Source organism: Oenanthe melanoleuca, chromosome 3, assembly GCF_029582105.1.
Source record: "Oenanthe melanoleuca isolate GR-GAL-2019-014 chromosome 3, OMel1.0, whole genome shotgun sequence".
NCBI lineage: Eukaryota > Metazoa > Chordata > Aves > Passeriformes > Muscicapidae > Oenanthe > Oenanthe melanoleuca.
Genome location: NC_079336.1, coordinates 66,186,358 through 66,198,962, shown reverse-complemented (window position 1 = coordinate 66,198,962; position 12,605 = coordinate 66,186,358). Strand labels below are relative to the sequence as shown.

At 42.0% G+C, this 12,605-nt stretch overlaps 1 protein-coding gene across 3 annotated transcripts in view; it reads left to right on the top strand.

Annotated features, from left to right (window-relative positions):
- Window positions 1–1,096: 1,096 nt before the first annotated feature.
- MTR (5-methyltetrahydrofolate-homocysteine methyltransferase) overlaps window positions 1,097–12,605 on the top strand; it is a 49,620-nt gene continuing 38,111 nt past the window's right edge. Inside the window, exons 1-6 of one of the 3 annotated variants that reach the window (XM_056487395.1) lie at window positions 1,097–1,160; window positions 6,724–6,935; window positions 9,420–9,509; window positions 10,353–10,422; window positions 11,512–11,604; window positions 11,694–11,800. In XM_056487395.1, the coding sequence (XP_056343370.1) occupies window positions 1,139–1,160; window positions 6,724–6,935; window positions 9,420–9,509; window positions 10,353–10,422; window positions 11,512–11,604; window positions 11,694–11,800 (594 nt within the window). In that variant the 5' untranslated portion in view covers window positions 1,097–1,138. Of the gene's footprint in view, window positions 1,161–6,723; window positions 6,936–9,419; window positions 9,510–10,352; window positions 10,423–11,511; window positions 11,605–11,693; window positions 11,837–12,605 lie in introns of those variants that run through there. The other 2 variants (XM_056487394.1, XM_056487396.1) reach the window with 2 other exon arrangements.

The window sequence follows — 12,605 nt, the reverse complement described above, 5'->3', positions numbered from 1 at the left end:
ACACTAGCGGCTTTTAACTCATTTTAGTCTCTGAAGGACTTTCCAAGGGAAATGCAGAAGCCATTATTAAGTAGCAATCCACACTCTGAGCTGATAGAAGGCTTTATGTTGCCTCAAATGGCTGAGGCACCTAAGGGAGGGAACCAAACCACCTCAGTTTGCTCCTGCTAACTCAGAACCAGCAGTCCCCGCGTCTTGGCCTGCAGCATTTGCTTTGCTTGCTTAGCTCATTGCAACAGGAAGGGCTGGTCAATGATCTATTTTACAGGCTTCCTTCTTTTCATATTTTGACCACTGAACCAGTTTAAATGACAATGCTCCCCATGCTTATTATTGGCCCTCGAATTACTAAGATGAAACGAGAGGACTGGTTATTCCTTTGAGGCACTCCAGCTCTTGGCAGCACATTTTCTGCACAGGGCTGCTCTGCAAGTATTTATTTCTTTTAAAAGGTGAGTCGTCATACAAGCAGTTGAAAGGATGTGCTACCAGAAGTGAAACCCTTGTGTCAAAATACGTCACATTTTATTTGTTTTGTTCGATTGTCAAGTAAACTGTGACTTAGACTTGACTCCTTTAGTATAATCTTGCTTCCAGTTCTACGTGTATCCACACATCACTAGCAAGTCCGACTTCCAGCTTCCGTAAGGCTCATTTATCTACCTCCTCTCAACACTACATTCGTCTCTAAGTGCAGCACATTTGTCGCTTGCGTTTGAAAGAATCATCCCCCTACACCGCTTCTCCCCGCGATGAGAGACAACTCAACTTTATTGAGCTCTGTTTGCCTCCAGAATCAGCCCTCCCCTCGGGGCACTTGACGTGAGGCGAGTCAGTTCGAAGGCAGGCCGAGCAGTCGCCTGGCTCTGTGTGTCCGTCTGGCTCTGTCTGTGTGTCCGTCTGGCTCTGTGTGTCCGTCTGGCTCTGTCTGTGTGTCCGTCTGGCTCTGTGTGTCTGTCTGGCTCTGTCTGTGTGTCCGTCTGGCTCTGTCTGTGTGTCCGCCCGCCCGCCAGGGACCGGCGCCGCTCGCTCCCCTCAGGCCGAGCGCAGCGCGCGCCCTGCCCGCGCTCGGGGCGGAGCTCGCGCGTCACGCGCTGCGCGCGGGCCGCCGGCCGCGGGCGGTGACGTCTCGGCAGCGATGGCGCGCACGGGGCCGCCGGGTAACGCGGGGGGACGGCGGCGGGGCGGCCGGGCGGGCGCTGAGGGGGCGGCGGCCGCGCCCGCACTTGCCTTTCCCTGGTGGGGCCCGCGGCTCGGTGCAGCCGGGGGCGGCACTTCACGCACCGCGTGTAACTTTTCTGCAGAAGCAGCGTGTGGCGTGTCGGGAGTGAGTGAGTGAGTGAGTGAGCGAGTGAGTGAGTGAGTGAGTGAGCGAGGGCGCGTTTTGACGCCCGCCCCTTGATATGCTGCCGGCGAGGGGTCGGGAGGGACCCCCAGGGTACCCGAACCGACCCGTCCGGCCACGCAGTTATGCCGGGAAAGTGCAAACTGGGGCTCGGTGGGAGGGGCTGGGTGTGCTCAGAGCTCGGGATTCTGAGCCAAAAGTGGCATTTCACGGGTTAAACAGAAGTCATTGGATGGGGAGGATAAGTGAAAATACAGCTCCTAATTGGCGTTGGTGTTTTAAAATGGACTGGTCTGTCGGTGCTGCCTCCAGCAGAGATCCCAAGCACTTTTAATACTCGTGAGGGAGTTGGTGATGCTGAGCCTGTGCTTCAGCTCGGGCTTGCATCCCTCGGCCTGCCGTCCTGCTCGGCCCCGGCTCCATAGCCAGCTTCGGTGGCCTCAGGGTTCTCCGGGTTCCTCTGGCAAAGAGGGTGCTGAGGTGACCCGCCCTGCCCTTTCTCCCGCGCCATTTGGGGTCAAGCCGTGGGCCAGCGACTGCCCTGCTGCAGAACCGGATGGGTTTGGCTGAAATGGGAGGTGTGAAGGTGTTGTGGCAGCAGCTGGAGAAGTGGTGGCAGTGGGACAGAAGTTCTACATAGATAGATGCAAAAATTGCGTGATGAGGTATTTGTGGAGCGCCATAAATGTGAGAAGGCAGGAGGCAGTAGGTGGTGGTGTGTCCCTCTAGCAGTGAGACGAAGGACCGGGTTCAGGAGTGGGTTATGGAGAAGCTGAGCACAATGCTTTGAGGGGCAGGGCATCCCAGAAAGTGAGGCCATGCAGGTCTGTTCCCCTGTGAGTCCTGCCTGTAATGAATATCTGTTGTGAGCAGTTTAATGTCAGAAAATGAGCAGTTGTGGTTATAGCACAGGGAGCTTTCTAAACCTGGGATTTGCATGTTTAGCTAGAGACAATGGGCACAGCGATCAGGATGCTGCTATTCTGAAAATTCCGTGACTTTTGTAGTGGTTGTTTGCCTCTCAAGCTAACTCTGTAAAGGCATTGGGTACATAAGTATCTTGTCTGTTCTGTAAGAAGTGAATGGTTCATAAGACAGGGGCTGATATGGAAATATTAGCAAGGTGCACATAGTTGCCCAAGGTGAAGTGCTAAGATCCAATACTTCTCTTTGGATAGGCTGGGTAACACCATAGCAACAGGGTGCTGCTGCCCACTGTTGCAGAGGACCTGTGTAACATCTGTTGCTACAGTTCGTGAAGCTCTTACTGTTGCCAGAGGGCATCCATTTGAAGACAATTTAATTAATTGAGCAGCAAATAATGCAGAGGTTATGAGCTGTCTGTGGCAGGCTGATAGCAAAAGCATCCTTTCGAGATACTAATACTGTAAATTCTGCATGCTGCACAGTAATTTTTTGAATGATGGGGAGACTTGTGCTTGGAGCTGTGTGGGGGGATGCTGATTTGTTGAATTTGGATGTGCAAATATGGAGAGGCCCTGTTTCCAGTCAAGACAGGAGCTGGTCAATCTAGGAAACAGCGGGTCCTGTAAGTGCCCCTCTCTCTGCGTAGTTCCTGCGCTTGTGTTCTGGCACATTAATGTGATGAAAATACTTTAATACTGTCACAGTTGGGTTGCTCCTTTATAAAAGCTTTGGAAACAACTTGTAATCCTTTAATCCCTTCCAAGTACTTGTAAATGGGACTGTTTTATATAAAAATAAACTCGTAATGGAAGTGCATCAATAATAAAAAACAATACTTTTGAGAATCCATTGCAGGCATCACGAAGGTTTGGTTTAGAGCAAATTGCAATCTTTGAAGTCCTGTTTCTTGTGTAAAGCACATATCCCTTCAATTCTGCACATATAGCCTGTGCATGATTGGGTTGGGATAAGGAGATGAAGGAACATCATCTTGGCTTATTCCCTGACTGTTTAGTTGCTTCCATTGTGAAAAATGAAAGGTTAGAGTTGGGGGAAGTTTGTAATTGATAGTGAATGACTGTAGGGGTGAACAGCTACCCTACAAAGAGTAAGAGTTCTTGTAACTCAGATCATTTCTCTGTTGCAGATGAGTAATTCCCTTGTTCATATGATTTCAAAACAGAGTGTTTGTCTTGGGGAAGTAAAGCAGGGTATTTAGATTTTTAATTTTGCATTCTCTGTCCCATTGACTTTAGGTAAGAGCTGTGATTTTTGTTCATTTGGTATGGTCTTTAAGTTAGTTCCAGCCCTACAACACTCTGTGGTAGTGGGCTCTATGTTTTAAGTTTCAGTAGAGTATGAAACCCAGGTAATCGGTCCTGGGTCCTGTAACCACTGCAGATTTGCTACTATTTCTGTTACAGATATAAAAGCAGTTTGTTTTCCTGAATACTCCTGAATGGAAAAGGATATCAATTTCCCAAAGCTCACTGGTGACCTTTATTAAACAAAATTTTCATCATCTACTGGCTGAGCAGAGGTAGGAGCAGGGTTTGTAAGCAAAAACAACAAAAAAGGCTGACCTGATTTTTCCCTGCCTGGGAATTTCTCCAAACATTTTTTCCCCTTTTATTCTGTAATATTCTGCACCCTGTTTGTGCTAGAGAGGGGAATTGCATGAGCTGACTTCTGAATTAAGAGGATGGTACTTGTTAATAGAACTGATTCCTAGCTCCCTCCTTGCTTTTGTCCCAGGGCCAGAGTTCAGCACTTCCTTAATTTCTGGAGTGTTTTTGGACTTGTCTGCAGCCTTTGTTTTCAACTTGAAATTGCACCATCAGTATGCCAGGGCATGACTTCAAGTAGTGCATGCACCTATTGGAAGAAGAGTCAGATGTTATCTGTAGCACGGACATGTGAATTGCCTTTTGGTGGAGCTGTTGCATCCTTATGTAAAACAGGGTCTGCGTACCTCTGGCACTCATGGCCACCCTCATAATCCCCACCTTGTTTTCTTCAGCTTTTTGAGATGCTGCTGAAGAAGCAAAGATTTGGGAAACTTGCAGTGATGAGGCAGGAATCTGTGCTCATATGCTCAGAAAACCTTAGACTGCTCATTGCTTCTGTTCAGTGAGGCAAGCAGTAGAGGAAACAAATTAGACCAGGTGGGGTGCAGGATTACAACCAAAGGGTAAATCTCTGCCTCCCAGTGTGGATGAGGAGATAGTTGGGGAGCATGTAGGTTAAAGCCTATAGAAAGCAGGGCTGGTTCTGGGAGGACTCTGACAGCCCATCTCAGCTGTCTGGGCAGCAGCTCTCAGGGCCAAGGAGTTGGCTTAGGCTTGTTAAAGCACCAGTGAGCTTCAGTGCCTGTGTTTCCCTAGGCTGTGGCTCTTGGAAGCACATGAGTTACACTCCATTGGGAGTCTGCACTGCAGACCTACTTTCAGATACAGTTTTTCATGTCTTGCTTCTAAAAGCCTTTAGCTCAACGATTGATTTTATTTTCATGAATAATTTGATGGTTTAGCATGAGTAGATTTAGGTTCTTATGTAAGAACCTGCTGAGCTTGCCTGTGTGATGTTAAAACTTTCAACTTGAAGCAAGGGTGGCTTACTTTTGGTATTTTAATCTCCCTTCAAATGCTTCATACTTGGTGGAGAGCACATTTTCTTTTACTTTTCTTCATGCTGAGACTACTTCTGATTTAGAACTTTTTCCAGAGTGTTGGTATAAATGGAACCTTGCAATGCTTTCCTCGCAGCCTCAGCTTCTGAAAAAAAGCACATTGCTTTTTGACAGTACTGATGTCAAAACAGAAGATGCATTGCACAAATGCAGAAGGAAAAAAGTCAAATCAGTTAGCAGTTGCCAATGATTTTTAAGTGCCATTGTGTATAGTTGTAAGTTATGTTGTAATGAGACATGAGGATATTTTTGTGCCTTGGAAATAATTAATTTTTTTACAAGGGCTTTCATGATAGTTCATAACCTAAACACAAAACAAGTCTTTAAAGGTAAGATGAAGCTGAGTGAAGGAAGCAAATGAAGAGTAGCACATCATTGGGGTCCTACTCTTGTAGTTTGGATTTTTCGTAAAGAGTTTGTTTGATTATTTTCTATATGTACAATCTTACCAATGCCTGTAAGTATAAAGGGAGGGTGCCAGGAGGATAGATCCAGGCACTTCTTAATGGTGCCAACCAACAGGAGAAGAGGCAATGGGCAGAAACTTATGCACAGGAAGTTCCACTTGAATATGAGGAAGAACTTCTTCACTGTGAGGGTGACCAAGCACTGGAACGGATAGTCCGGAGAGATTGTAGAGTCTCCTTCACTAGAGATATTTAAGAACTGACTGGTCTCAACCCTGTGCCATGTGCTCTAGGATGACCCTGCTTGGGCAGGAAGGTTGGACCAGATGAGCCCCTGTGGTCCCTCCCAACCTGACCGACTCTGTGAGTCTGTATGTGTGTTTGCATTCTGAAATAATTCTGTGTCAGTTCTAAAAGGGAAAAGTAGAATTACTTTTGCTGTGGTCTTGGGGGGTTTTATCGGGGTTTGTTTATTTGTTTGCTTGTTTGGGGTTTTTGTTATTTAATGCCTCAGATTAAGCTTTTTGCTTAATATTTGAGATGGGCTGTGTTTGGGATCTTGAAGTAGTACTGCATCTTAATTTCTAATGATAGTGCTGAAACATTACAGTATTTTGTTTCAGTCATGGTTAGATTTACTCTGCTCAATATCTTATAGTTAACTGTGTGATTTGCCTGATATATTTTCTTCTGGCATTATTGTTAAGGAAAAGAGTATCTTCTTACTTTTGTGCAAAAGACAGCAAAGCCTAGCTATTATCTGTTGGCATGTCTTGCTGTTTGTCAAGTTGTCATTTACTGCTGTAATCCTAAGGGAATTTAGGTCTCAGTTGAAAATTTATTTTTGTTTGCTCAGTTTATTTCTTTTTGTCATTACAATATAGGCAAATAGACTAGATGTGGGTATTTATTTGTTTGTTTTTTACTGAAGTTTACTAATTTCTGTTTTGCACTTGAGTGCCACTTATAGTGTGATGTCTGATACTAAGAGGCAGCTCTGCTTTGCTGTTCAAATATTCCTGGGGTGGAAATGATCACACTTTTCAGTTTTGGAAACTATATGTAGAGATTTTCATGTATGCCCTTGTGAACTTCTGTAAGTTTTTTCTGTGGTTGACTGTGTGTGGGTGACTGTCCTCAGGTAAAGGACCAGTTGGGCTTAGTAGTATTTAGATTGATGCAGCTGTTACCTTACATCAGGTGATTGGAGCTGCAGGTGAAGTAAACCAATTACTGTCTGATTTCAGTAGAGGATTAGTTACTTTATTCTTGAATGGGAAGAGCTCAAGTTGGCCATGTGTATACATAGGGAATTTCAGAACTATTTAAATATTTGGTTTATCTTTTTCCAACAGATCCCCGGAAAAGTATGGAAGATGAAATTGAGTCTATTCTGCAGGAACGGATAATGGTTTTGGATGGGGGCATGGGGACCATGATCCAGCGACATGTGCTGACAGAAGAGGATTTCCGAGGGCAGGAATTTAAAGATCATTCCAGGCCTCTGAAAGGCAATAATGACCTTCTCAGTATAACTCAGCCTGATATAATCTATGACATACACAAGGTTGGTGGTTCTGGTTTCTATCTCTCAGCAAGAGAGAGGGAGAACTTGGCCTCTGCACTTCCCTTTTCCATAGCACAGACTCCTGGCTCTCCACTGTCTTTTGGGGATAGGGAAAAGAATGCTAGGTAACCATGTGGAAAAGAATGAGCAGATTTGACTGTTCTGGTTGTGTGAGCACCGCATTTTTGTCTTGGTTCCTGATGTCACCCAGGCAATGCTGTTTTTAAATCCCTTTTTGACTTATGTCTCTGATGTATTTATATTAATTGTAGATTCCGTTTTATTTCATTTTTATTTCCTCTTCTTATTCTCAGCTAGCACTTGAAATACATCTAAGTAGGACATATCTGAATTCTAGATGTGTTTCTTTAATTTGTATTAAAGGGCTATTGAATGTGGCAGCCTGGAGCAGGCCTCTGTAGTTAATGAGTATATGAGCTTCCTAATGAGTATATGTGCTTCCATAGTCTTGTTTTTCCCCTAGAATATTAACATGTGGCTCAGAGAATAAAACAGTCTAATCTGCTGATGATTAGGAATTTGCAAACAGATTTCATTGCTTTCCTGTCTTCAATTAGACTTTAAAAAACAACTTCCTAAGTCTTGTAATTGAGTTGCAGGTATTCATAGGTCTTACTGTAATAATTGGAATGCTTGAATAGTGTTGCAGCTATTTGTTATTCAGCTGAAGCCTCACATCTGTTCTGGGCTTTTACAATTATTTATTGACAAAATCTGTATTTCATTTATGAGAATAATATTTGGCTTATGTTGGTTAGACTTGGAAGGTAATCTGTATTTTTAAATTAAGTTTTAACTGCCATTCTTTGGATTTTAAGAATGATGAGCTGGAAGGAATCAGTCTTTGACCTATAAAAGTTTCAAAAGGAAGTATTTGTAGACAGAGTTCAACTGAGCAATGGTGCTTATGAACCTTGGAATTTATAATAGTTTGTGGTTTTAATAGGGTAAGGTGCTTTAACACTTGAATTTGGCAGGTTTAGCAGAGCAATAGTGATGTGACTTGAGAATGTATGTATTGACTCAAACCAAGTAACCTGCTATTATCTCTGTAATGGCCAGTTATAGGTGCTTTAGGAAGAGTGCAAAAAAAGAACTGTCTTTTGTAGTACCCATCCCTGTAGCAGCTATTGGGTCAGAGGCTTTCAGAGCAATGGGTGACTTCATATTTTGCAGCTACCAGGGTTTGTTTCTTCTGAGAACTGGACAGAAGGAACTTGCAATAATAGACGAAAATATTTCTACAAAGAAATACTTTTTTTTTTTTTTTTTTTTTTTTTTTTTTGTTGGTTTTTTTGTTTTTGTTTTTTTTTAATGACCCAGTGAATTAAATCTCACAGATATCAGTAGCTTAAAAAGTAAACCTTAGCTGTACCTTGGCTGGCAAGGTCAGATTCAAAGGTAAGATATGTGATGTGTTTTCAAAGGCAAAAATTAACTTTCTGCTTTGAGTATGTTATTTCCTTCTGTGGTAGTAGACAGTAAAGTTGGAGTGCTTTTACAAATTTAGCACGTTTAGATAATTTTCAGAAAATTAATATGTTATTGGTTGACATGTAGGAGCTTGCATGTTTTCATATATCTATTTGTAGATATTTTTATATGCTTTCAAGAGGAATTGAGAGAAAGTATATTTGTTTGTAGCAAAACATGTTTTAAAACAAGTTTATTTTCAGCTGTCATTTGGATCAAAACTTTCTTTGCACTGTTGAACTCAATGAGTTTTTGTGCTTCTTGTAGGAAAATCTGAGGGGTTTATATTCAATGGAGGCATCAGTATTTTTGATTTACTAGCACTTCAAGTGTTTTAATTTTCTTGAATATGATTGTGCCAGGGTTCAAAAAGATGAGTTAGGGAGAAGGGCAGCTGAGAGAGTTTGTACAAATGCAGGCTAGAATCTGCAAAAATGTTTAAGATTGCATTGATTTCAGTTTACTTCAGTGGGAATTAGACAACCAAAATGGAGCAGAAGTCTTAAATGTTTTGTGAATCTCGGTCATTAGTTAAACTTTAAATGAGATCTGCATGAAACATAATTCTCCTAAGCTTGTATTCTGTCCCAGCGTGTCTTGTGCTGTACAAATTCCTTCAGAACATTTAAACTTTCTAATCTTTTCTGCTGATTAATTTGGGCCTTCTCTGAGGCTTTGCAGAGCAGCCCTTGCTTGCTAATGATGATTGGACTGTGTCTGATCTTTGCAGAAATCTAGAGTGTGATCCAGTGGCAGAGATGACTATAAATGTCACTTGTTAGTAGAAAGTGTGGCTGACTCTGAATTTCTGAAAATTGGTTACATGGAACACTTCAATTGCTTTGGCCCTGTGCTTTTGAATAAAGCCTTTAGAGTTTGATCAGCTTTGAATTGGGAAATGATTTGTGACTTTTTGTCAACTGAAGGAGACCAAGTAGTTGGGCTACTTGCATTCCATACCTCAGGCTTTTTTTCTCTCGTGTCTTGCAGGAATACTTGCTGTCAGGCGCTGACATCATTGAAACCAACACTTTCAGCAGCACCCGAGTTGCACAGGCTGACTATGGCCTTGAGCATTTGGTAAGAATGCTAAACTACTTACACATTAAAATATTAATCATGTCCTAGCAACCAAGATTAGCTTAGTCCCGGGATTCATTGGTGTTGTGCTTATCAGCTGCATGCTGCCTCTTGAGCCATGTGATGGGATTGCAGCTCCTTTCTGCTGCTGTGGGCAATTGCACTTGATGTGTCACGGGCATAGTGTGCTTCTTGTTGGCAAAGGTACAGGCAATAATAATTAGTCCTGGTTTTTGTTTGAGCATTCACAGGATCTCTCGGTTCTTTGAACAGGGATGTTTTGCTTCAGTCCTTCCAGCTTACCAAATGCCACAATGGAACTGCTTTTTTCCTGGATATTGCTTATGTGTTGTTTGTGCTGGTATATGTAGAAGTCCTTTCTAGTTTGCATTTATTGTGCCTATTCTTTGTTATGTATTGTTTTGAGAATTTGGGGAAATATATGAAACTAAATACTTGGAAATACACTAATTGAATAAAAAGTGAACTTAAGAATAGGCTAATTTTGTCATCAAAGTCCTGTCCTTCAGCTTCTGTTGATCTCAGCAGGATTGATTTATTTATTTATTCATTTAGTGAAATTCATTCATTAAAGAATGAAATTAATGATTAGCAGCTGTAGGCTGCAACATGCATAGGATGAACCTGCCATATAACTCTATTGCTGAGATGTATTGAGCTGTTCTTCTTGAAGCCTCCTGATAGTGCTGATACATACTTATGTGACTTGGGAACCCTTCAGAGTATATGGCAGCTACTGGAAGCAAGTGTTATGTTTCTTTGAAGATGAGTTACCCTGGACTGAACTAAAGGTTGCTCAGTAATTTTCTGTATTTTTTCCAGGCATATCGATTAAACAGAGTCTCTGCACAGGTGGCCAGAAAAGCAGCAGACAGTGTAACTGCTCAGACAGGTTAGTATTACTTTAACTTTTTACTTGTTTGTGGTTTTGAGAATGCTGCAATCTTTGAAATGTTGCTAACTAGAGGATAGCTTGATGGTTTACATCGTGGGGACATAAAATGATGCTGTGCATGTTTGCAAGTTAGGCACAATAACAGCAATTTCATATCTCTATTTATATCACACTAATTTCATTATGTTTGAAGGATCTAGTCCTTAAGGTGTTCTTCAGCACAGCTGTCCTGTGCCTGCCTGGTTTAGACTGCAGGTGATACACATCTTCAGACATGTTTTAGAGAAAATAAATTCAGCAGGGACTGTTAGAAGTTTCTTACGTTTGTACGGCTCAAGGTTTTGTACTCCAAAACTAGGACAACTGATTGTGGGTAAACATGGATTACCAGTTAATCCTAGTGTTTGTCTAGTGGTTTAACTTTATTTGGCAACTAATGGAATCATTGTAGTACTTTCATTTCATTTCTACCAATGCCTTCCAGGCATTATGTGAGAGGAGTTTGAGCTCCTTTACACTCCTGTAGACAAAGCTGTCTTTCAGACTCATTTCTGCTTGTATTCTACAGTCAAACTGTGTTTCAGTCTAACAGTGTTGCTACTGTTCAGATAGTACCTTACTGATGTGATTCATAGTATGCAATAAAAAATAAGATTTGGAATATGCTTTTTAAAAGTGAGGGTTTTATGACACATGCCAGAATATTCAAATAAGGTTATGTAGTGAAAAATACCAGGACAGATCTATGCTGTGCATTTACAGTAATTAAATTAAGTTTCTTGTGTTAGAGACAAATGATTTTTAGAAGAAAAATTAATTGAGACAGCTGACGTTTTTAGAAATGTTCTTCTGTCCTGTGAGTATACATCGAACATCCTGTTGGATTAAAATAAAAAAGTTAGCTGTGCTGGATGATCCTGTGCTGACTAAACTCTAGATTTGAGACAAGAGTTTCCTGTTCTATAGTTTTTCATCATTGAATGATATGCATGTCTAGGAATCCTCAGAGGTATTTTTCATTGACTGTCACTGTAAAGCCAGAGGTAAACAGTTTAGGTCTTTTTCCCCTCCTGTGTCTTGGTCTAGGAATTAGGAGATACGTTGCTGGAGCTATGGGTCCAACAAACAGGACTCTCTCTGTGTCACCATCTGTGGAGAGACCAGATTACAGGAACATAAGTAAGTATTTATAACCAAGTTATTTGACTTTGGCAATAGTCTTGAAAGACATTTCTTCAGATGAAATTACCATAATTCCTGTTTTACAGCTTTTGATGAACTGGTTGAGGCCTATACAGAGCAAGCCAAAGGACTTTTGGATGGAGGAGTTGACATCTTACTTGTGGAAACCATATTTGATACCGCCAATGCTAAGGTGAGACTTCTGGGAAAAAAACCCCACCACACTAATGTAAGTATTTGGTGTACTACCCAAGGAAATTCAAGATAATATTCTTTGAGCTATCAGCTACTGCTTACTAAATACATTAAAAGACTCTTCAGTTGATAGCAAGTGGGTAGAATGGGAGGAGATAGTTTTAATCAACCTTTTCCAGAAGGTTTCTCTTAATATGTGCCATTTGTGTCTTTCTGGCTGTCTAATCCAGCTGTCATCTTATTCCTAGAAGCTCTACTGTATTGCTCAACATCTCCAAATGCTTCTGATTGTGTTTTTCACTGTAAGTGTGTCTGTCCAAAAGATGCCCACTGGAGAGGGAATGTCCAGTGAATCTGGTTTCAGGTGTGGGAAGGCTTGTAAGGCAGTTCTGTTAAAAGGTTTTTTGGGAGGTAACTCTGCCATCAGTTTTAAGAAGGAACAATTTGGAATAGATTAGAAGGGTAAAATAGAAGGAATAAAACGTCAAAATGTGCCACAATTAATGGGATTTTAACACCGCTTTATCTAATAACTGCTCAGTGCAGGGGGTTGTTAGGGTTCTTAAAACTGTCTTGTGATTTTATGTGGAAGTCTGGCTGGATATGTACACAGTGTTTCTTCAGGCTTTTGCTACAGGCTGAATAACGTGTGCAGTGGCATCACCTGCCCTTTGCAGATGTGACCAGTCACCACGGACATTTGGCTAGGAGCCTGTAGCCTTAACATAATGCTGAGGGCATATTCGTGGGCAGCTTTCTTACCTTAAGGAGGGAGGACATTTTCAGGACCTTCAAAAGAGTCA